Below are 22930 nucleotides of genomic sequence, written 5' to 3' on the forward strand. Positions count from 1 at the left end.
GTTTTGAAGACTGGTATAAACAGAAGACCCTTCCCGTTTCTGGGCCTCAGTTTCCCTAGCTATAAAGTGGGGTTAGGCGGTGATCCTCAGGGTTTGGGGTGGGTGGGGTGGGGGTTGGATTGCCTCTCGGTGGATCTGCTAACTATCGCAGGCTGCAGCTCCGGGAGCCACAGATCGCGTTCGTGCCGGAGCCCGAGGGCGCGCGGTGGGCGTGTCCCACCAGGGGTTTCCAAGTCGTCGGGCGCAGCGCCCTGCAGGCCCAAGCTTTCCCGGGGGAATTCCGGGCGGGGCGGGCGGGCACTGGGGGCGGGGCGGGGCTGCCGCCTATAAGAAGCGCTGCGCGCCTGCTCCGGGCCACTGGTCTGCGCCGTCGGTACCATGGCGCCTGCTCCTCTGCTCGCGCCGCTGCTGCTGCTGCTCCTCGGAGGCTTCCCCGTAGCCCCCGCCGAGTCGGTAGGCGTTAGAGGGATGTCTTAAGGCGGGGGTGGGAGTGCGGGGGGGTGCCTTCTTTGTTCCCCGAAATTCCCGGGTCCGGAGGGAAGAGGGGTGCACCGCGAGCTGCGCCCCACCTCTGGACTCCAAGGCGGGGACAACTCTGTAGGGAAACTTTTCCTCCCGGGTCGCGGCGAGGCTGTCGGAGACTCCTCCACGCGTCGTGCGCCCCTAGCCCGTTACTCTGCACTCTTGGCCTCAGCCTTGCCGCGGGGCTCCGGGGTGGGACGTGACTAAGTTGGTGTCAGCTCTTCTCCGCACACCCTCACCCCTTCTCTGTGATCCCGGCGCAGGCTCTGCGCACGGAGTGCCCTTCTTTTCTGGGTGTCCAGAGCAAGCATCTTGAGTCTGAGATGGCCTGGGGACGAGGTGGGCAGCGTGCGTTCGGGAGTGGAAGAACTTTTGGGCCGGGGAATAGAGGAGAACTGTGTCCTGGCCTTAGTTATGGCCACAACCTTGCCACTGGCCTGGGAAGGGGCAAGGCCATCTCCTTCCAGATGTCACCTTCCCCATCTGCAGAACGGATCAGGAGGTGACCCTTTCTGCTTTGGGCGGCCTAGAAAGTTTTGTACTTTATTTCTCCAGAGCAGACTCAAGGGAAAGCTTACGCTTAGCTCCAGGCTAGTGGTTGAGTTACAAGTGTTTTGTGAGAAGGGTTTCTGTTGAAACTGCGCACGGGGAAATTGAGGCACCCGCCTGAGTAGGTGGAAGGAGCTGGAGAAGAGAAGGTCCCTGGGAACCTAAAGAAACCTTTCTTTTTCGGGGTCCCTCTGTCAGTTCACGAGGCCCGGGGCGACCTACAGCTCTGTCTTAGTAGAAGTTTAGGAAGCGAAGTCAGAGGGGGAGTTTTCAGGGCATGGCAGTGCCGGGGAAGAGGGTGATCTGTCCCAGGAGCTTGGACCATTGGTTCCAGTAGTCCCAAGTCTTAGGAGGCATGAGACTTTGGAGTTTAATCATTGATGTTTTGAAAGCCTCTTTTTTTCTCTGGACTTATTTAGGGGCAGTAGATTCTGTTCAAGAGCCTCTAGGTGAAAAATGAGTGGGAGCCTGGGCAACACGCAGCACAATTCCAGTCAAATACCGAACCCATTGAATGCTGGTTTCTGTTCTAATAGATTTCTGATGGCTTTGGAAGCAAATAGGTTTACTTAAAAAAAAAAACAAAACAAAAACAAACAAACAAACAAAAAAAACACCTCACTGTTTACCGTTCTTAAACTAGTCGTCCGGCAGGAGAGGTTAAGTAACTTGCTGAAGATCACACAGCCAATAACCGGCTGAGTCAGACTGAAGTTGGTTAGGCAGGCAGGCTTGGAAAGGCCTGCTTTTATCTTTTAGGCCCAGTGGCTGCTGTTGGGTCCCAAACATCTGTTGCTATTTGGGGCTGGAAAGCTTCAAGGAATTGTGAGTGGAAGGAACCAGAATAGGAGGGAATGACTTTCCTGTAAAGCGAAGCTATCTTCATGGGAAGATGTCGCTGAGCCTGGAGCCCACACGGGGTGCTTTCCTGTTGCAGTAATTCCAAATGAGCTGCCAAAGGGAATTCTGAAGTCAAATCCCTTGGGGAGGCATCTGAAGGAATGCTGGCTGGGCTGTGTGAGGAAAAAGGACCTAGGAGGTGGCTGAGGTCACCACGTGGTCAGTCACATGCCCTGGGATCTCCCCGCAGGCTGCTAAGCCTGCAGGTGCTTTAGGAGGATAGATAGAAATGCCCCTTGTATCAGTCAGAAGGATGTGGTTTGGGGGCGGTTGGTCGGCCTGTGTTGGGTCACCCGATCTAGCAAGGGGGAGAAGCCAGCCTAAAGCAGCTGCTTCCGGAGGCCTCAGTCTCAATCTCTTGTCCTGACCTCAGCCCCCTCTCCTTCCTGGCTAATGTCATGGGCATGTTGCCTCCAAGTGGGGCACCTGCATTCCCCCTTAGACTGTGGCCGGAAAAATCAGACCGAATCATATTCACAGAAACGAATGATACTATCTGCCTTTTCTCTCTCTCTCTCTCTTTCTCTTTTGGAATTAGAAAAAAAAAACAAAAAAAACTGAAGCCTGGGGAGAGGGTTTGGCCAACAGCTGTTCTGATTTATTGAGTACTTTCTGATAACTGAGTAATTTAGGCACACAGGCATACGAAGTAGCACATGGTGGTTCTGTTACTGTGTCCTCTTCCAGGTGAAGTATAACTGAGAGATTAAATGATAGCATCTTTGAATACGGAGTACACAGGCAGGCCATCAACTCCTGACAGAGTAGTTACCCTCACGCTAAGAGGGCCTTTCTCCAAATTTTAGGTTTAGTCCAAGCACAGATTTGGGGAAGGGAGCCCATGCTAAACACCTAGCTGCTCTCTCCTCTGTTTGGCGGGATTGCCATCCTAAACCTGTTCTTCCTGTCCAGCTGGGAGCATTCCCTGATCCGTCTTCCTGCCACTCCCACCCTGGCCAATTAAAGGCAGCCTTGTTTTGGGAAAGGGGTGGGGGGTTGAGGGAATGTGGGCCAGGGTGTTGCTGCCCAGGGGCACAGCCCACTGACTTGGCACCAGTCCCAGGAGATCTGAGGAAGTATCTCCCATCCACCAGGTGTACTTCAACCTAAAGACATTTATACTCTACCTGAGAATTCTTTGATAGCACAGAAGTGGAGCCTGGGTGCGGAAGCCTGGGGGAGGTTTCTAGGACCCATGAGTGGCTGGTGAGGACTCTTGGGACCTCTTGGGAGCCCATAGAGTTACCACATATCCGGGAAAATATTTAGGCCATGGTTTGGAGAGCTACATGCTATTGGGAAGGGGTCCCTTTGACCTCTCTGGCTTGAGAGGCCTTCTGCAAAATCAAGATGGATGTAGGAGGCTTCAAGAAGCGTTGTCCCCAGACATACTTGATTGTTGGCTTTACTATGGATGTTCTGCCTGAATGTGTGTCTGTGTAGCATGTTAGTGCCCAAGGAGGCCAGGAGAGGGTGTCAGTTTCTCTGGCACTGAAGCTACAGACAGTTGTGAGCTACTAAGTGGGTGTTGGGAATTGAACCCAGGTCCTTTTATGAGCCACCTCTTCAGGCTTCTGATACTTGATTAATATTTATGCACTAACTATTCAAAAGGAGCTATTGGAGACCTCAAGACATCTAAGGCATTCCCTCCAGGAAATGAAAACACACCACCAAATTCTGGGAAGAGAGCCCCACCCAGCCACATGTGGGCCAGACTATTCCTTTTGGTGAAACACCTGCCTTTCCCATGGGCAGTGATTGCATGAATTCACTCACAGACCGAACTTGGTTCTAAAGGTGCTCCGAAGTTAGTATGTCTCTAGTTTGGTACCGCAGGGTAGGTATTTCTATCTCCCTTTTCACAGAAAACTGATGCTCAAAGGAATGTGGTGTTTTGCCAAGATCAGGAACCAGGTCTGACTGGGAATGCAAGGTGTCTGTTTAGATTGTCCTCCAGAGTACATTCTAGATGATGGTGACATTGGATAACCTTGGGACCTACTGCGTTACTAGCAAAAATACTTCGTGTCTAGAGCTCAGCGTCCTATCTCCAAAATGAGACTGGACCGTTGCCATCTGAGTATTCTTCCCGCTCCACAGCCCAGTGGGGAGGGAAGGGGAGTTCTCTTGGCTTCTTTGGTAGGCTCTAAACAAGTCCTTGTCTCAGAAGAGAAGTGGGGTGGACATTCAGCTCCTGGCATCCCCAGTGCCTAGGAACAAGAGGCTTTTTCCAAGGACTTGGAGTGCTGGTCTGGTCTGAATGAGGAGCTGGGGAGCTGGGCAGCTGGGCTCCCTGTTAGAAGGGTTTGGCCCCTAGCTGTTCTCTAAGCCTCTTGGACTGGGTGAGTTGGTGTGATTTCCAAACGAATGCTTAAAAGTAGGGGAATGGGATGGTCTGGGCTCTGTGATTCACTGTGTGTCAGTTACTACAGCCTCTGCCTGAGTCACCCACTTCCCATCAGTCTCTTGGCTAATAAGATGCAAAGCCCTGTGGTAGGAATGTTGAAATGGGTGTGAAGGTTTGAGGGGTCTTGTTTGTTTTGTTCTGTTTGTTTTATCTTGTCCTTTGGGAGTCAGCATCAGTGTCCACAGCCTTTGAACATTCACACTTTGACCCCAGAAAGAGGTAGAGAGCAGGTCCAACACTGGTACAGCCCTGCACACACAACCCCCACCCCATAAGAAACACTGAGGCTTCAACTGGTCTGAATCTATAGAGCCAAGCTAGTATTGCTCGGTACTATTTGCACTGGCATTTCTGTGGCATTTCTGGGGCTGTAGAAGGGTTACAAGATTAATAATGTGTGACATTGGGCATGCTTTTTAACTTCCTGTTTCCTTGAGGCTCAGAATTCAATTCCCTAGCACCAATAAGCAAGTAAACAAATAATAAATTAAAGAAAAAAAAAAGAGATGGTGTGGAGATGCTTGACCTTGATGAGCTTGCAAAGGAGACTCAAATCATAGCTCCCAAGTAGTGGAACCGGAGGCATTCCTCAGTGACCGTTTCCTGACTTGCTTAGGACTTCTCTCCTCCCCCACATCTGGTCCTTTAGCTGCCAGGTAGGAAGGGAGGAACCCAGGGGTGGAGCTGATGGAGTCCAAATCTTATATTTGTTTATCTTCGAAGTGAGCTGTTTGCAGGTTATCAGATGGGTTTATATTTAAACAAGAACCAGTTCCTGGCAGCCCCACCTCTCCTCACAGGATCTGCAGGTGTCCCAGGTAGCCTTCAGGGAGGGGGGGAAGGAGCCGGGAGTTTACAAGGGTACCAGATCTCAGGACACAGTTCAGGCTAAGACTTGCACCACTTTCCGCTTTTGGAGGGGCTGTCTTGAGGCAGCTGAGCGACTACAGGTAGTTCTGCGATTTGGTTTGGTGGACAAGCAAAGGCATCGTTCTGTGTAGGCGCTTTCTCTGCATCATGCACTAGAGACTGGGAAGAAGATGTATGTGGGCCACTGGGGTGTGATTTAACCCTAGAAAGACTCTCAGCTTGTGGAGCTGGTTTGTTATTAACCCACTGGTGACCTTTGGGCACATGGTCGTTTCTTGCAGACCTCTGTGGTGTCTGCCAGAGGCTGGGAAACAGGAAATGTGGGTACACTGTACAGAGCATAAAATCTCTGGGTCTCTGCCCCAGCTCTGCCACTCACCCAGGGACACACACAGTGAGTTAATAAGTCACTTTGTGGATGTGAGAGGCCAGTGTCCTCTATAAAACACCTGTGTCACTTGAGGGCCATAATAGTTGTTTAGCAAACTTGTAAATTGTTGGCTTCAGTTGACTTTATTATTAGCGACTAGACAAGGGCTCCTATCTTGGCCAGAGGTTGGCTTCAGGAAGTGTAAATGGACTAGTGTAATTTTTGGGAGTGCAGAACCTTTATCTCGGGGCTCAAGAAGTCAGAAGATCACTGATTTTTTTTTTCTCCATACAGTCTCATGTGGCCTAGCCTGGCTTTGAATTCCCTGTGTAGGTGAGGTTGGCTTTAAATTCCTGATCCTCTTGCCTCTACTTCCTAAGTACTGAGATTACAGCCATGGGCCACCACAGCCAGCCACCTTTGACCTTTTACAGCTGTCACTTGTCTTCTCTACTTCTTCCCCTGCAGTATTTGGTTTCTTCCCAGCTCTACCTTAAGTTCTACCCTCTTATTGAAGGTTCTTCACCCTTCGCTCTATGCCTGCCCCTTCCCCCGTTTTCCTAGTATAGGGAGTTGGCTGCCCCAGTTTTCTCTGGCAGAAGAGAGGCTGCTGGTCAGGTGACTTCCAGGGTAATGGAAAGGGAGGCAGGGAGAGGCTGGTGTGTATGGAAACAGTGACTGGGTGAAGCCGGGCTGTAATGGCCTAACCTGTGGGGACTGGCCACACGGCTCCAACCTCTGGGCCGAAAGCAAATGGCTGGGCTGGGCGCTTAGAGTGGGGACACTCCTTGCCTCTGGGGAAGCCCAGCTTGGAGATGTTTGAGACAGTCTGGCCTGGTCTGGAGTGCTGGCTTCCCCAGTGTCGGGGGAGGTGCGGGGGTCCTATAAACGGTTCTGGTAGATCGAAACCGTTGCAACACGGCCGCAGAGTAGGCCCTGGACTCTGCCCTCAGAACACAGGAGGCTTGTTTGCATCCCAAGAGTCTCCTAGCTGGCTGCAGATAGATCCAGCAGGGATTTTGGATCTGCTGCCTAGATTACAAGCCAAAGCTTCAATGCACCTCTGTCTCTGAGGCCTTGAGGGAGCCAGTCCCTCCCAGCTGTCTCCACTGGTAATCGGAGCAATGCCCAATTTGGTAACCAGGCCCTAGAACAGAGGGAGGCTTGTTTTTTTGAGATGTTTTACAGGTGGGGAAACCAAGGCCCAGAAAGGCAATCTACCACCCAAGACCACCTAGGTAGTTAGTGACAAGAGTACTGGATTGGTCCCTGGAAGTTTGTCCAGAGGCTCCTGACCAATCCCCCCTCATTCCTGACTGGTACCCCATGACCCTAAAGTTCTTGTGGGAATGGGCTGCACTGAGGCTTGGTGAAAAGTGGGCTGTGGACTGTGCCAGGCCTGGCTCTCTACAGGGTGATTGTGTTCAGAGTAACTTGACCTTGAAATGGGCAGAGCCGACATTTGAACCCCCACTCCACCCCCACTCCCCAAACCTTCCTTAACCCTTTCAGGTACCAGGGCATCAGACTGAACATTGACGTGTGATTTCTTTTTGCCCTTTAGATTTGTTGTTGTTGTCATTGTCCCCCCCCCCCCAAGGCAAGCCAGGAATAGAGGATCTAGGTCACAAGAAGAATTTCAGATGTCTTTAGTTAGTGCCCTCCGCTAACTTCTGGAAAAATACAGGTTTCCTCTGTCTCCTTTTGCTTGGGATAATGTGCTCAGAACTTAGGTTGGGCGGGTTTCTACCTACCCATCCCTAAGTCTGAAGAAGCCGACCTTTCCTTTGGACACCTCAGGTCTCAAGCAGTAGCGGAAGCATGGCTGTCATGTCATAGCCCTCTCTGGCTTGCAGAAGCACCACCCACCCGATGGCCAGGACCTCCATCCGAAGCCCTTCAGCTGCTGCTGCACGTTCCCTCGTTCTCCCCCATCCAGCGGGAAAGTGGGTGGGGTTTGGTAATGACCATTGTGTATCGAGCACCTGCCATCCACCAGGTCACCTGCTGGCTAGGATTGTGCACGCGGTGGCCAAGTTTCCCGTGATCTCCAATCACTCTGCTAGGTGCCTACCAGCCCTGATTACAAAAGAGGAAACTGAGGACTCTTGAGCCAGAATAAACTCCTAGACTGATGGTAGGACTATGATTTGTGTTTGGCTCTTGCCCACTGTAGGAAATGGGGTTGGTGGAGCTCCAGAGCCACTAAGGGGAGTCGTATGATTGGTGCCCATGTGTGTTCCCTTGCTCCTCAACTCACTTGCCCCACTATGATCCTTATGGTCTCTTCCTCAGAGCATGGTAGGTGTGGCCCTGACCCTGCCTTCTCTAGGGAGGAGGCAGCTAGGAGGCTGTCATTAGCCCACAGTTAACCAAGCCCTGACCCTGAACTCCTCCCTGGTGCTCCAGCCAAGTTTCTGTTCCTTTGTGGAAGCAGTATCACTTTTACCTTTGTTTTTTCTTGGGCAAGGGAAGGGTGCCCCAGCTTGGCCAGTGTGCTGTGGGCTTTCTGCTTAGGCCGAAGGTGAAAGATGGGGAGACTGGCTGTGTTTAGGCCTGGAGAAAGATCTGGGTCTGAGCCTGGTGTTGTTCCTTCCTTGCTGTGACACCCAAAGGAACGACTCACCTGTAGACCAGGTGGAACACTCCATGACGATGTTGAGTGGATTAAATGACCGTATGCAGAGGAGGAGCCTGACAGGGGATATTTCTGACAGTCACCCCAGTCTCCATGCTTTTCCTGGGGTGACGGGCATTGCAGGACTTTGGGATATGATCAGTTGGTTCTAATTCTAGTTTCATGCAACAGCCTGTGTGTTTGCTGAGAATGCTGGGGACAGCCAAGGCTCTGGCAAGGGGGCAGGAAGTGAGAGAGCTAGGTTGTTAAACCCAGCCATGCTGCTAGCTGCCTGGCTGACCTTGGCAAAGTAATCTGTCTCAGAGGTCATAAAAAAGACCGTTAGGCTCAGTGGCCTCAGGTGCCTTCTGCCGGCAGGTGTTAACTTCAGTAAAAGTGCACCTACATCCTGGATGGTTTGAGAAAGAATCCAGAACCTCTAGTTGTCAGCACTGATTCAGGTGTGGTGTCTACCAGGTACAGGGCCAGCAAGAGCCTTTGCACCCAGACCCACTGCCCTGTTCATCAGCTTCCTGCTGTGTGTTTGTGAAAGGGACAAAGGTGAGACCTGAGGACCCAGAGGGTGTGCACGTCCAAGCATATACACGGAGAGGACGCGTGTTTCTGGGCAGGGTTGGGGTGAGCTGAGGTGAACAGATCAACCACATCTGTAGTCAGGAGCAGGGCTGGGTCCCCCTCTGGTCGGGGCTGGGTCAGCCTGCTGGGTGGCCTGGTTTTCCAAAGCCACCCCAGACTACTGAATGGAGCTTGTTTGAAAAGAGAGTGGGGGAAGGAGAGGCTGTTGATACCTTCTCAGCCACACAAACAAACAAACAAACCATTGCTCCCAATCCCTTTGGGTTTGGTTCTGTCTTGTCCTCAATGGCTCCAGTCCACTTGGGAGCTTTTCTCTCATTTTAAGAGATTGTGAGCAGAGGAGGAACCAGAAAGAGGGACCGAGAGAGGTGCCTTCTGAGCTCCGGGAGGCTGAATTTCTCATGTCTCTTCACCTGTTGGAGAATGAACTCCTCTTGGAGAGCTTTCCAACCCCCGGAGCTGATCCTGGCTGTGCCCTGGATTCCAGTGTGATCTCAGACTAATTGTTCCTTTCCTCTGGAAGATGATGGGTAGGGGGCTGGGTACCCTGTCGAAACTCCTTTAATCCCAGTATGGAAGAGGCAGATGCCAGATTCTTGAGGCTACGTAAGGAGTGCCAGGCCAAGCAAAGCTAGGGAGAGACCCTGTCTCAAAAATAAGGGGTAGGGGAGCTAGGTGTTTCAAACAGGGCTGGACTTGGAATAAATCTTGGTTTTAGCCTCAGTTCCCCTCCCCACCCCCCCACAGGCTGGCCTCCAACTCACAGAGAAACCGCCTGCCTCTGCCTCCCTGAGTGCTAGGATTACAGGAATGCACCCCTGCGTCGGGCTTCAGCCTCAGCTTTACCACAGTCAGATCTTTACAGCTTTCTTGGCCCTCATGTCTGTGATAGAAGATTGGGATAATAACTAACAGCCAATGAACATGCTTATCTCCAATCTCCTGGGTTGTTTTGAAACACCGGAACACTTTCACATACTAAGGTGTATGACTTACATTCCAAGGCTCCTTCCTAGGGGTGAGGTGTGGTAGGTCAGAGACTAGAGCTGCGCAAAGGACCTCCAAGTTCCATCCTGAGGAGTTCGAACTTTAACATCCCGTGATCAGTCTGTGAGGCTTTGGTAGTCAAAGTATGTATACCTGCTTTCCTGCCTCTGTGTTTTTCTTGCCTCCATCTCCTCTTAACCCCCACTCCTGGCTGGATTAGACACACCCACTTAGGGTTCCTGTCTAGCCTAGGGCTGTCCAGTAGCCCTAAGCACAGACATACTTCTGTGTCTGTGGCTAGAAGCCCAGGTGATCTCACACCCAGCTGCTAGCCTCATTGGTCACTTTCTGCTTGTGTGACCTTTGAGAAATGATTTAGCCTTTCTGAGCCTTGGTTTCCACCCTTGCCAAAAGGGTCTGCGTCATCCCAAGTGCGTGCATGTTAAGGCCTGGCACACTGTAAGCCATGGAGGTCTTGCTGTTTCGGATTTTGAGCCCTAGGGAATTTGTAAGCGAGGGTGGGGGGGAGGAGGAAGGAGGGTCTTGCCTAATGTCCAGGGCACTTGTACAGCCATGGAGAAAGCCCTCTCACTGTGCTGCCAAGCCAAAGCCACAGGCACGGGCCCAGCGCGGGGGCTGGAATTCCAGTACCAGCAGCCCCACAGCTCCCGATTCCGGAGTCATGAAGTCATCCCTAAGCAGGGCTTTAACCCCTGCTGGCTCCCCACTCCCACGCATACCAAGCACTCTGCATTGATTCCCCCCACCCCCACCCAGAGAGCGATGCCTCCCCAATTTCCTTCCACCTCCCTTCCCCATAATCTAGTTTCCTGAGCCCGGGGGGTGGATAGAAGGCACAGTTCTCTCCTGCCACCTTCCCCCCACCCCAAGCCTATGGGAGAGTGGAGGAGGAGCAGAGCCTGTTCTATAAGCTGCTCCCCTGCCACTCAATCTTTCAGGGGTAGACCGGCACTCCTTCTCACTATCCCCCCCCCCCCCCCCGCTGTGTCACTGTGGCCTTGGTTGAATGAAGAACATCCTGGAGCCGTCAAAAACAGACCTGGGCACTTTCTACCCTAAGTTTTGTGTGGCTAATTCTTTGTGTGGCCTTAGGGTAGTCACTACCTTATTTCTGGTTTGAATTGTCTTAAGAATTCTGTGAAAGGGAACAGGGCCTCCCCGGATCTGAATGCCTAGCTCATATTCTGAGCTTCCAGGCAGGGCCTGTAGTCCTGGGGACTGAAGGAGGGAAGGCTAGGAACAGTGACCTTTGCACCTGGGTTGTTGTTTACAAGAACAACTCTGAGACCAGAGATGAGCGGAAGGGGCAGTGGACACCTGAGTGCACCCTAGGCCCCAGGTGTCTTTATACCCAGCTGGGCTAGGAGACAGGGTTAGGGAGGGGCCAGAATAAGTGGTGTTTGAGGGGGCTTCATAAGAGACTTCCCGGGTGCCGAGTGAACTCTCTGCAGGATGGGGCTGAGTGACATGGTCTGTGGGAGCAAGAATCTATAGGGTCTTTGTGCCCTGCCCGGAGCTGGCAGAGGAAGAGAGAAATCCATGAACTCAGGAGTGTAAGCCTTTTGAGTCACCAGGTCTGAGCTGTGCTCTGTGGCTGTCTTGGGGTGTGAGTGAGCCTGCCTTGCCTGTCTCGGTGCAGTCTGACTCAGTTGGGGAACGTGCACTGACTGGGCAGGCCCTGAGCCGGTAGCCTACTCCCTTCCATCTGAAAATCAGCTGCTGTTGTTGTGGGACTCTAGCCTGGGCCTGCCTGTGTGCGTGGAAACCTCTAGCCCTGAAGTCAGGTGGCCCTGAATGCAGTCCTCCCTCCCGCCTGTCCCTTGTGCCACCAAGAGAATGATTTATAGCCTTTTGTGCCCAGTGACCTTAGTTGTAAAATGAATTAATAAGTTATTATAAGCAGCCTTAGATGCTTCAGGGGGCTCAGTAAATGATACCTAAAAATACTAATAACTTATTTGTTACCAGTTGAGATATTTTTATTAACCCAGAATGGTAGAGAGACTTGCATAGAGCTGGGTGGTGGCGGCGCAAGCCATTAATCCCAGTATTTAAGGAGGTAGAGGCAGGTAGATCTCTGTGAGTTCGAGGCCAGCCAGGTCTACAAAGTGAGTTCCATCTGATCTGGCCCTTTAATCCTGCTTCACTTTGGTTCTGGGATGTCCAGAAGGAGGGGTTTGGAGCTTTTGGATGATGATGATGATGATGATTTTTATTTTATTTTAAATCTTCCTAGATTCGAGAGACTGAGGTCATAGACCCCCAGGACCTCCTGGAAGGCAGATACTTCTCTGGAGCCCTTCCGGATGATGAAGATGCTGGGGTCTTCGGGCAGGGGTCAGATGACTTTGAGCTGTCGGGCTCCGGAGATTTCGGTATGGATGTGCTTGGGCAGGCTGGGGGACCCTGGGCTGCATTGGGTTTTAGTGGAAATTTTCCCAAGGTGCTTCCTCCTACCCCACGAAAGGGGAAACTGAAGTAACATTTTTTTTTTCCCACCCCCGGGGTCTCTGAGGCGAGTTGTAAACAACCTTTGAATTCATTGTTTTCTTGAGTTTGCCGGCACCAGCCTGAACCTGTCCGCTAGGCTCCTCCCTCTAGTGGAGGGTTGAGGGAGGACCCTGAGTGCCCCTCCTCCTTGGAAAGGAAAAGTACTGGCTCAGAAAAAGGGGGTGGAGTAGGAGGGGCGTGTGTGAGCTGAGATGTGGACAGGGGAGCGGAAGTAAGCCCTTGTTTCAGATGAGATGGGGACGGAGGTTTCTTGGGGTGTGACCAGGTGTCAGGGCTGTCTTGTCGTGGCCTCTGACTTTCTGGCCTTTGGATCAGACAGCTGCTAAAACAAGTGTTGGAAGGATTGTGAATCCCTGTAGTGGACTGAACCGAGTTAGAACTCTAAACACCCGCCGTGCACTGGGAATTTTAGAAGTAAATACTGTGAGGCGCATTTATGTTTTAGGACAGCCTCCAAAGGGTTGCCTCAGACTAGCTAGCAAACTCTTTGTCTCCTGTGGTTTAATTTTATGTTGCCTTGTGTTGCATTTAGCATCACAATTAACTGCTTCCTTCCCAAAGGTTAAGCTCCCTGCAGAGATTGTTCAAATGTAATTGTTCAAATGTAAATTCAAGTTAATTTGGCCCAAGGCTGGTCAGTCCTCTCAGATAGAGATTGAGCCTAGGGCCCTGTGCCAAGTGCTCTACCACTGAGCTTCTTCCTCTGCAGCTTTCAGCGTTTGAGACAGGCTCTTCCGGTGTGGTACAAGCTGGTCTTCAGGTCCTCGTCAAGTAGTCTTAAACTTCTGGTGTTCTGGGATTTCAGACGTGTGCCCCTCAGTCCAGGGACCTTGTACTTTTTAACCAGCGTCCGCACACCGCTGTTGCCTAGGGATCCGTACTTGACGTAGTGAGGGTTCAGAGCCTGAAAAGCACCCGGCAGCTTTGTGTCTTACCGGTGTACTTACTGCAGCTGGTGTCCCAGGAATCTCGTGTTTCAGGCCGGGGGACTTGGGAGTTAGGACTCCGGTTAGACTAGCCACAGCTGACTGACCTCATGTTCACACAACCATTCTTTGAACCTTGCAGATGACACAGAGGAACCCAGGACCTCCCCTGAAGTGACCCAGCCCTTGGTGAGTGCTGCTCCACGCCCCTCAGGTCTCCTCCCTTTGCTCTTCCACAGGGAGGACGCACTTACGGAGAGGGCTGGGAAACACAGCCCTGTGAATAAATAACAGGATTTCGTTCTGTAGGACGACTCTTGTATGGGTGCACTGGGCTCATTTTGGGACAGGCCTGGGCAGGCCAGGGAGGCCACTCTCCCTGGAGAAGACTGTCAACCCCAGCCTCTTTTCGTGTGCATTGGCAGCTGTTTGCCAGCACTGTCTTCAAGTTGCACGTGCATTTCTGTGCCCTCAAAGGGGTCCTGTGTTCCTGCATCATCTAACACCCCTCATTTTTACAGCTGCATACCGTTCCTTTTATTGATGAAATGATTGTCAGTAAACTTTGGCTATCCTAGAAGTAAAACACTTAACATGCCTGACACAACACTCTGTGCCTTAGAGTCGCAGGTGCAGAATTGCCTTCCTGGAGGGCAAGTGGGCATTGCCGCGCCACTTGTAGTGGTTACTCCAGCATATTTGTGCCAGAGTGTGTGAGAGCTGCCCCTCCCCACACCCTGGCTTGTGCTCGTCTCCGAATCTCATCTTCTTGTGTCCCCTTCCACCTAGCTTCCTCTTCAGAGGTGCTCAGTGCTCCTCCACCTTCTTTCCCTTTCAGGTGCCACTAAATAACCACATCCCTGAGAAGCCGCAGCCTGGGATCCGTGTCCCCTCAGAACCCAAGGAACTGGAGGAGAACGAAGTCATCCCCAAGAGGGTTCCCCCCGAAGTGGGGAATGATGTTTCCAACAAAGTGTCCATGTCCAGCACTGCCCAGGACGGCAACATTTTTGAGAGAACTGAGGTCTTGGCAGGTAAGGCTACTTCCTTCGCACAGGTCTCTGTGAAGAGGGAAGCAGACAGGAGTTCTTTTAGCCTTCTACCTTTGCCTTGGGGCATCTAAGGGCTTTATCTCCCTTCAGGGGTGGTTGGGAGGGAGAATCAAATGCATATCAAAGGCTTCTAAAGAATAGAAAAGGAATTGTTTCCTTAAGCACCCCAGCTATTATTCATTGCCTTTCCTCTTTCCGAGTTTGGCATCCGGAGTTAATTATTTAAGGGTTAATTTCCCTTGAAAGCCTGGAGGCCCCTTGGGAATTAGATTGGCTCCCCTTTCTCCTGCTTATCTCTTGATAGCCTGATGACCTTGGCAGGGACGCTCTTGACCAGTTTGCCTCTGTAAAACGGGAATGATGTTGCCTTCCTCCTTGAGTTAGCGCATGAAAGATGAACTATGAAATTTCTTTGTAAATTGCTAAAGAGCTGTTCTGTTCCTGTTATCGTTATAGGATGTTTTTATGTTACAGAATTCTGTAACATAAAATGAGGACATTCCCATGACGGGGAATGTGCTGCTCTGCATAAGTCTTTAGGAGGGACCGTGTCAAGCTTGGCTGGGGGCATCAGTTGTGGGTAGTGCCACTTTGGGGGGGGAGTCTCCACACCAGGTTGTCAGGAAGGCGCAAACTTTGCAGTTAGGCAATCTGGGTGGACTGGCTGGTGAAGAGGTGTTGGTACTGCAGGCCCCTGCTAGGTACTTCCTGTCTCCTGAGAGCCAGGTGGGACAGAGGAAGCTGAGGCTTAAATGAATAGCCCTGTGCCCTTATGCTGTGGTCATATCTCCCTCCATCCTTCACCTGTTCTGGATCACACTCTCCTTGTCTTGTGGACCTGGTGATGTGGCTTTGAAGCACTGCCCGCCTCTGGTCTCCTGTCTGCATTCATACATTCTGCTTTTTCTTTATCAGTCTGTGTGGCTGTCATAGCAAGGCCCTTAGAAACCATTAAGCAGTAGAAGTTTCGAGCTTTGTGGACAGAACTGTTCTGTCCCCCTTCAACCGCAGAGTTTCACTCTCGGTGAATTTTAGACGTGCTGTCTACAGGTTTTATTTACATTTGTGGAGTTTTAGTTCCGCTCAGTAGGCTTTTCTTGTGGGGAGACTTGAATGCCCTGCTCTGGCTCATGCAGCAAGAGAAGAGCTAATGCCAGGTCATCCCTTTACTCTTCCACTTCATGGTCACACCAGCGTAAGCGCTTTCCTAGAAAGGATCCGTTTCTCTAGCTCCTGTGACCTCACCGTGGAAGGGACAGTGGAGGCTGAAATGACAGCTGAAAACATACCCTCCGTTTCAGTAGCTTTTAAGTGGCACCTAGGAGTGTGTTTCATGTGGTCCCAGTGTACTCACAGACCCCCCCCCCCCCCCCCCCCCCCCCGCTTCACCTCCAGCAACCTGAAGTGGAACCTAAATAGCTTGGCCAGGTGGAAGAGGCAGGACATGGTGAGCCCGGTGTTTGGACCTGGAGCGCAGTTGGCATCTGAAGCTGTGGCTGGCCCTTGCTCCCCTTGCAGTCTCTCAGCATAGGTGAAGGAATGGAGGGAAGGGCGCTGAGAACGGAAAGGAGATAGCTGCCTGAGAGTTAGTGCCTACACTTTTTCTGCTACCTCGGCAGCATTTTTTTTTTTTTTTTTTTTTGGTGTTTTTGTTGTTCGTTTGGTAGAAAAACCTCTTGGTTCTTGTGTCTGCTCCGCTCCTGTCTGTATATGTGTAGTGTGTGAGGGATGGGAAGTTAATCTTCTTAGCCTGGGTAAGACCGAATTAGGAGATGGAATCTGCCACAGGAAGGATTCAGGCCACCTGGCGTGGTGGATATAGCCAGATGCTCACCCTGGAGGAAAGCCGAAAGCCTACCTCTGCCCGCCCCCAGCCTGGTGCTCTTCACCGAGCTGGACCACGACCACGAATGCCACTTACTAAGTCCTTACTGTTCCGCAGGCCTAGGTCAGGGTGGCGAGGAACACAAGAAATCTATAGAGGTTTACAGCTCAGGAGGCTTGAGCATCCGAATGGCATCAGGCACCGCTCTGAGCACTTTAAGTAGACTGACTTCTTTCAGTCTGTAGGGGAAAATACGAGGAAGGTTCTTCCATATCGCAATGAGAGAAACTTGCCTCCTCAGACATCAGTAGGTGAGGAAAGTTTGAGGTTCGAGGAGAAGAAGCCAGTGGGAACCAGTGTCTTCAGACGTGGGACCGCAAACCACGATAATGGGTCATTGTCCTAGAACAGTGTGGACATTATTCTGCGTGTTGGCAGACTACAGAGCCCATCTGTGGATGCGTGGGTGTAGGTGGACCCACGCACACAGGGAAGGGTGGTAAGGATGACAGTGTCTACGTGAGTTGCTGCATCCTGCCATTCCCCTTGTTCCCAGCCTAATGCTGACTTGGTGCTGGAGAGTCTGCGTGACGCTTGGAATGAGCCTGAGCTTTGGACTAGGGTAGATGAAGGATGAAAGAGCGGTCTTTACTACCTAGTAGTCATTCCGTCATATGGAAGTCATGAAGGTCAAAGCTAATGAGGCTGCGTACAGGATGTGGTCACAGGGAGATTGTCTGACTGATGCTGGGAGGGAGAGCACGCGCAGCCTCACCTCTCACTCTCCTCCTCTCCAGCTCTGATCGTGGGCGGCGTGGTTGGCATCCTCTTCGCCATATTCCTGATCCTGCTGCTGGTGTACAGAATGAAGAAGAAAGATGAAGGCAGTTACGACCTGGGCAAGAAACCCATCTACAAAAAAGCCCCCACCAACGAGTTCTACGCGTGAAGCGTCCCATGAGTGCTGCTTGGACTGACTGGGGAGAGGAGTCAAAGGATGGTGGATGGTGGGCGTTGGCAGAGGGAGGGCACCTTAATGCCGACTTGTTGGCATCTGCATGTCTCGTCACCTTCTGGTCTCAGAAGAGATTAGGATCTACTGTGCTGACTCAACGTTGAATTGCGGGGGAGGGGTGGTCTCTGTTGCCTTGGCAGAAAATTGGGACTGATTTTCCCCTTTCTGAAGGCAAGTGTGGGATTGGGTCTTTTTTTTTTCCTCTCTGCACCCCCCCACCCCAATTTCCAGAGTAGGAATGTAGGACCAGTTTACAGCCTGAACTGAACATGCCTCACCTATGACTGCCTTGATTCTCGAGGCAAAGGGGTTACTGTGTTAATCCTGACTGCCTTCCACATGCTTTTTCTGTCCATCTGTCGGGGCACAAGGAGCTAGAACCCTGTGTGTCTTGAGATGTGTCCACCCATGCTCATGCTACAAGGAGTCTCTGTGATATGCCTTGGGCCATCCTAGGCTTAGTGACTTTGGAACTCAACCTTTTTTTTTTTTTAATCTGGGGAGGGAGGGGTGAAGTGCTGAAAGCTCATGCTGAAAAGCGTTTGCAGAAGATTTGTAAAACTAATTTTTTTTTTTTTTAATGGTTCATTCCTTTATGCAGGTGTCTGTGCTTGGGCTCAGAGTGTGGGGATGTGCAGATGTTCTCTCTAGAATGTTTCCATTGCACCAGCTGAGTTTGTGTTCCATGGTTTTTATGTTTTGTTTGTTTTTTGAAATGAGAGAAGAATTGAAGATAAGATTTTTATTAATTTTTTTTTTTTTTTTTTTTTTTTTTTTTTTTTTTTTTTTTTTTTTTACTATTTATAGCTTCAGACAGGGCTGCTTTTTCTCCATCTTCCTTTCTTTACTGTATCCCCTCCCCCGCAACACCATTTTTTAAAAAATGTTCTGCACTCTTGTTTATGACCTTGGCCCTTTCTGAAGTTGCTTTGTCTAAGAAGTAGCTACAGTGTTCTAGCTGATTGCAGAATATAATGTAGGGGATAGTGGGATATTTGTGTATGTATTCGTGTAATATATTATCCTTACTTGGTTCTAGAAGAATAGATAAATATATTTTTTTAGGATATAGAATGATATTACAGGTTTCATGTTGGCTGGGTGGCTGCGTGACTGAATTTTCATGTGGCTAGGGTGTCGCCCCCTTCTCTTGCCCTGTTTTCTGGTGCCTTCTTTCGATTGAGCTCTGGAGTAGTTGAGGGTACCAGACTCTTACGACTCATTCTGCCTTCTGCTGGGGTCCCAGCAGAGGAGCGCCTGCTGGGTTTGCTCTCTCCAGGCTCTCTAGGTGCATGATCCAGTACATGGGCCACGCGCGTGTGGCTGTATTAATTCGCTCACTTCAGATCGCGAGGTTAGAAATCCATTCCTCAGTTGTACCGCCACAATTTGAGTGCTCGCTCATCATCCGCTGGGTACATTGCTAAGAGATTTAAGCTGGCTTAGCAGGTTAATATTCAGCTCTCCTGGGGCAAGGGAAGGGGACCAGGAGGAGGAGGAGAAGGCCCCAATGAGTCCTGTCATCTGGGACTCTCCCTCTTATAGAGGAGAGATGTTGTGACTTACAGGGTCTGGGGTGTGGGGGGATGGGCAGATCATACCACCCCCTCAGCCATACCCTGTGCCTGTGAGCTCCCATCACCACCTCAGTGCAGGGTCCCAGCTGGCTGGGTCCTCTTCCAGCCTTGGTGCCTGTACCTTTTCTGTGCCCCCCCCCCTCACGCTGTCATCTGTTACTGATTTTTTTTTATAAGAAGATAATAAAACCTGGTACTTTCTAGATTGTCAGCTTGTCATTTTATTTTATTTTATCACTTTTGGTTTTTTAAGACATTTTTTTCTGTGTAGCCCTGGCTGCCCTGGAATTCACTCTGTAGACCAGGCTGGCCTTGAACTCAAGAGATTCACCTGCCTCTGCCTCCAAAGTGCTAGGATTAAAGACGTGCGCTACCATGCCTAATAGCAGTTTAAAGGTTCTTAAAAAGGCAGTCATCCCTTTTGGGACGTATACCCCTTGAACTCAGTGAAGCCTGAGAAACCGTTTGGGGTGCCAGACGTAGGGACGGACATGGGTTGCGGCAGGGCCTTGGTGGAAGTAAGGAAAGATGCCAGCAAACACCCTGCTGCTCTGAACAGCACGTCCTGTCTCTCTCCATGTTTTCATTAAGCAGCTACAGGTTTAAAAACCAACAAAAGAATCCCTGAGGCCTTCGAGATGGCTCAGAGGATAAGAACACTTGTCAAGTCAGCTGGAGGACTGGCGTGTAATTCCTGCATTCCACCACTGAAGGAGAGAACCAACTCCTGAAGCTGACCCCTGACCTCCACAAGTGTACCATGGAGGTCATATGCATGTATGCACATAATGGCAAATCCAAAGAGTGAAAAATAACCCTCAAATGAGTCACCATGTAGAAATCATGAGACTTTCTGCGAAAGTCGTTAGGGATTCAAAAAAATTACACTTCGTCAATGGCCAAGTGTGTACTGATGAATAGGAGTGGCTGAAAGGAAGCATGCCAGTTTCCACACATTTCTCAGTCACCTTCCTGGTCTCTGTAGTCCCTGCTGTAGTTGTCACACGCAAACACCATGAGCCTTCAAAGCAGTAAGGAGCCTTTCACCGAGGGCACAGCCAGCCGGGAGCTTGTCTCTGCCAAGTGGAACCCCAGTTGGTGGTTCATTGACATTGGTGTTTTGGGTTTGGCACCACTGCGTTTCCTAATGTGAAGAAGCACCAAGGAGAGTCGGTAGTCATCATGCTGGACCCTCACATCACCTACAGCACATGCCAGAGACTCTGTTTCACATCTGAATCCATTAGCACAACAGCCTGAAACGGCTGTTGTTACAAATGGGAAAACCTCATCTGCAAGGTTAAATAACTTGTCCAGATCTATCCGGTTTGCCAGTGGCAGAAGTGGGATTTGAACCCATACAGTGAGCTTCCGGAGTTTACTCCTGACCATAGTGACTATCAAGGTTTACATTGCCCATAGTCCCTTCGCTGGAGGATGCTCAGTCCCTCACAGCCCCCTGAAGTAATAGATGCGGCCTCATCTCTTTGTCTCCTCCTCAACCTCTCTTTGGTTTTTTGGATTTTCAAGGCAGGGTTTCTCTGTGTAGCCTTCGCTGTCCTGGACTTGCCTTGTAGATCAAGCTGGCTTCAAACTCACAGAAATTGCCTGTTTCTGCCTCCTTGAGTACTGGGATTACAGGCGTGCGCCACCACACCCGGCATGGGGTCTCCTATCTCTAGGGACTTGACCTACTATATTGTTTTCCTGGGTCCCTTGGGTTAGTTTCTCTAACTCATCCGTTTTCCTGTAGCATTCACTCTTAATCTGCTACAACTGCTCTTTAACACTGTAGCCACCAGCCACTGTGGCTTTTTCAACTTAATTTAAAACTTAAAGATTGTGTTGTAAAACCTCTTCCCAAATGTTCAGTGGCTACATGTAGCTACAGCTCCTGGAACAGGATGGTGTGGATACAGTGTGTCCGCTCTTGAAAGAATTTCTGAGTTGAAGTGGAGGCTGACACCTCCGTGTTTGTCCAGAATCAGTAGCTGTTGCCTGCCTTTTCCACAGCCTGTGGAGGGGAAGGCCAGAGGTTGACTGTACTGAGCGGCACTCTCATCAGATGTGATATCTCTTTTGTTTCTTGAGACAGGGTTTCTCTGTGTAGCCCTTGCTGTCCTGGACTTGCTTTGTAGAGCAGAGATCTGACTGCCTCTGCCTCCTAGAGTTGTGGAACTACAGGAGTGTGCCACAGATGTGATATATCTCACGCTCCTTTGGGTAAGATACTCCAGAAGTATTAGTTAATTATTGCTATGGAACGTCGACCTTCAACTTACGGCTTACAGTGATAGACACAACTCATTGTTTCTGTGAGTCAGAAACCCAGGAGCAGCTGAGGTGGATGGCTTGGCTGAGGAGGGGCCGGTGTCATAAAGCTGTGATCCAGGTATGGGCTACGTTAGTCATCTGAAAGGCTCACTGGGCAGCAGGATCTGTTTCCAACAGGGTGTCTTCACATGCCTGGAAACTTGGCTCTCGATGTTGGCCACAGGCCTCAGCTGCTCACCTCACGGATTAACATAGAAATGTGTGTCCTCGTGACGCGGCAGCTGGCTTTCCAGAGTGAGTGATCCAAGAGAGCCAGGTAGAGGCCACACGGCCTTTTATGTCCGGGCTTTGGAAGTCAAACACTCTGCCTTTCATAACATCTCATTAGTCATGCATACAGGCCACTCCTATTGACTGTCACAGCAAACGGCACAAAGGCAGGGGTGCCAGGGGAGCAGGACTCCCTGGCAGCTCTGTTAGTCACACTCTCATACTCAAAAATACCTGAGAGAAAGGTATGGGGAGGGAAGATTCATTTTTGACTTGAGGCAGTCTGTCCTGACCTGGCTCTGTGTTTCTGGGCCCCTGATGAGACAAAATAACGGTGCACGCTCTTACTGGAGCAGAATTGCTCACCTCATGGTATGCAGTAAGCAGGGAGAGACAAGGAATCGGGCAAGTATACATTTTCAGGGCACACCTTTAGTGAGCTACTTCCTCGAACTAGGCCCCACCTCTGCTGTTTACCGCCTCCCCATAATGCTATATTATAAATCCATTAAGGGAAGGGTTAAGCCTCTGATCAGATCAGAGGCCTCAGGATTCAGTCACTTCCCCAGAACTTGGCAACCAAGCCTTTTAATAAACTTAAGCCTTCAGGAGGTGGGCATTTCATGTCCAAACCAATATACAGGTTGGTGACTGTGTGCTTCATTACCTGTCCTGCTTTGATATGGCAAGCTAGCACTGACTCTGGACATCTGTTGTGTTATTGTAATTTTTTTTTCTTTTGCTTGTTTTAGCTCCCAAATAGTTGACACAGACCTATTAGATTTATTCAACAAGCTTTAAGCCCTGTAACTGGGCAGATTCTCATCTATTCTAACCCAATTAATGCTGGTCTGGCTGCCTCCCAGCCAAGTGACCTTTGTTACTTGACATCTCAGTCTCACCTTGGCCATCTGTTGTCTCTCTCTGTCCTCCTAATGGCGACCTCCTCGTGGCTCTCTCTATGTTCTTTTTCTGGTCCTTACGGGAGATGAACCTCCCCTCCCCCCTATTGGAATGGAAGTTCTGCCTCTGTCCTCTCGACCAACTGATCAGTTTTTTTTTTTTTTTTTTTTTTGGTTTTTCAAGGCAGGGTTTCACTGTGTAACAGTCCTGGCTGTCTTGGGTTCTCTTTGTAGACCAGACAGCCTGGCCTCCACCTGGGGTTAAAGGCGTGAGTTCTGTGCCCAGCTCCTGATGAGCTTTTTATTAACCAATCAGAGATAATTGGGGAGCATCGTTTACACAACATTGATACAGGAGATTTATGTCCACGTCCGGACTGTAACCAGATCCCGGGGCATAGAAACCAGCTCCTGAATACACACCGAGCAAGACTATCCCCCAGCAGACATCATTTCTGAGAACCGGACACGGATTATAGTTTTGGACACTCTTAACTCAGGGTCTGCCAGTTTCCCGAAACTGTCTGAGCACTGACCCCTCCACCGGACAGTTCCTTCGCGAGGCACGGAAAAGCTTACAAGTCAAACAGAGATCCCTGCCAATATTTGCTATGACGCTTCGGGGAGAAGGCAGAACTCCAAGATGGCAGAACTCCAAGATGTCCCCAAGAGCTCTTCCCTCCTCCATGACACGCACACCTTTTATAAGTTCTTCTCTCTCTCTCTCTCAAATAT

The 22930-nt window shown here is 50.5% G+C and overlaps 1 protein-coding gene across 1 annotated transcript; it reads left to right on the plus strand.

Annotated features, from left to right (window-relative positions):
- Positions 1-344: 344 nt before the first annotated feature.
- Sdc4 (syndecan 4) lies at positions 345-18952 on the plus strand. The gene is made up of 5 exons (XM_055596151.1): positions 345-453; positions 12080-12218; positions 13423-13469; positions 14119-14314; positions 16955-18952. The coding sequence occupies exons 1-5, from the start codon at positions 379-381 to the stop codon at positions 17104-17106; spliced, it is 609 nt and encodes a 202-aa protein (XP_055452126.1). The 5' UTR covers positions 345-378; the 3' UTR covers positions 17107-18952.
- The last annotated feature ends 3978 nt before the right edge of the window (positions 18953-22930 follow it).

The sequence above is a fragment of the Psammomys obesus genome, unplaced genomic scaffold (assembly GCF_907164565.1).
Source record: "Psammomys obesus unplaced genomic scaffold, mPsaObe1.curated_primary_1811, whole genome shotgun sequence".
Lineage (NCBI taxonomy): Eukaryota > Metazoa > Chordata > Mammalia > Rodentia > Muridae > Psammomys > Psammomys obesus.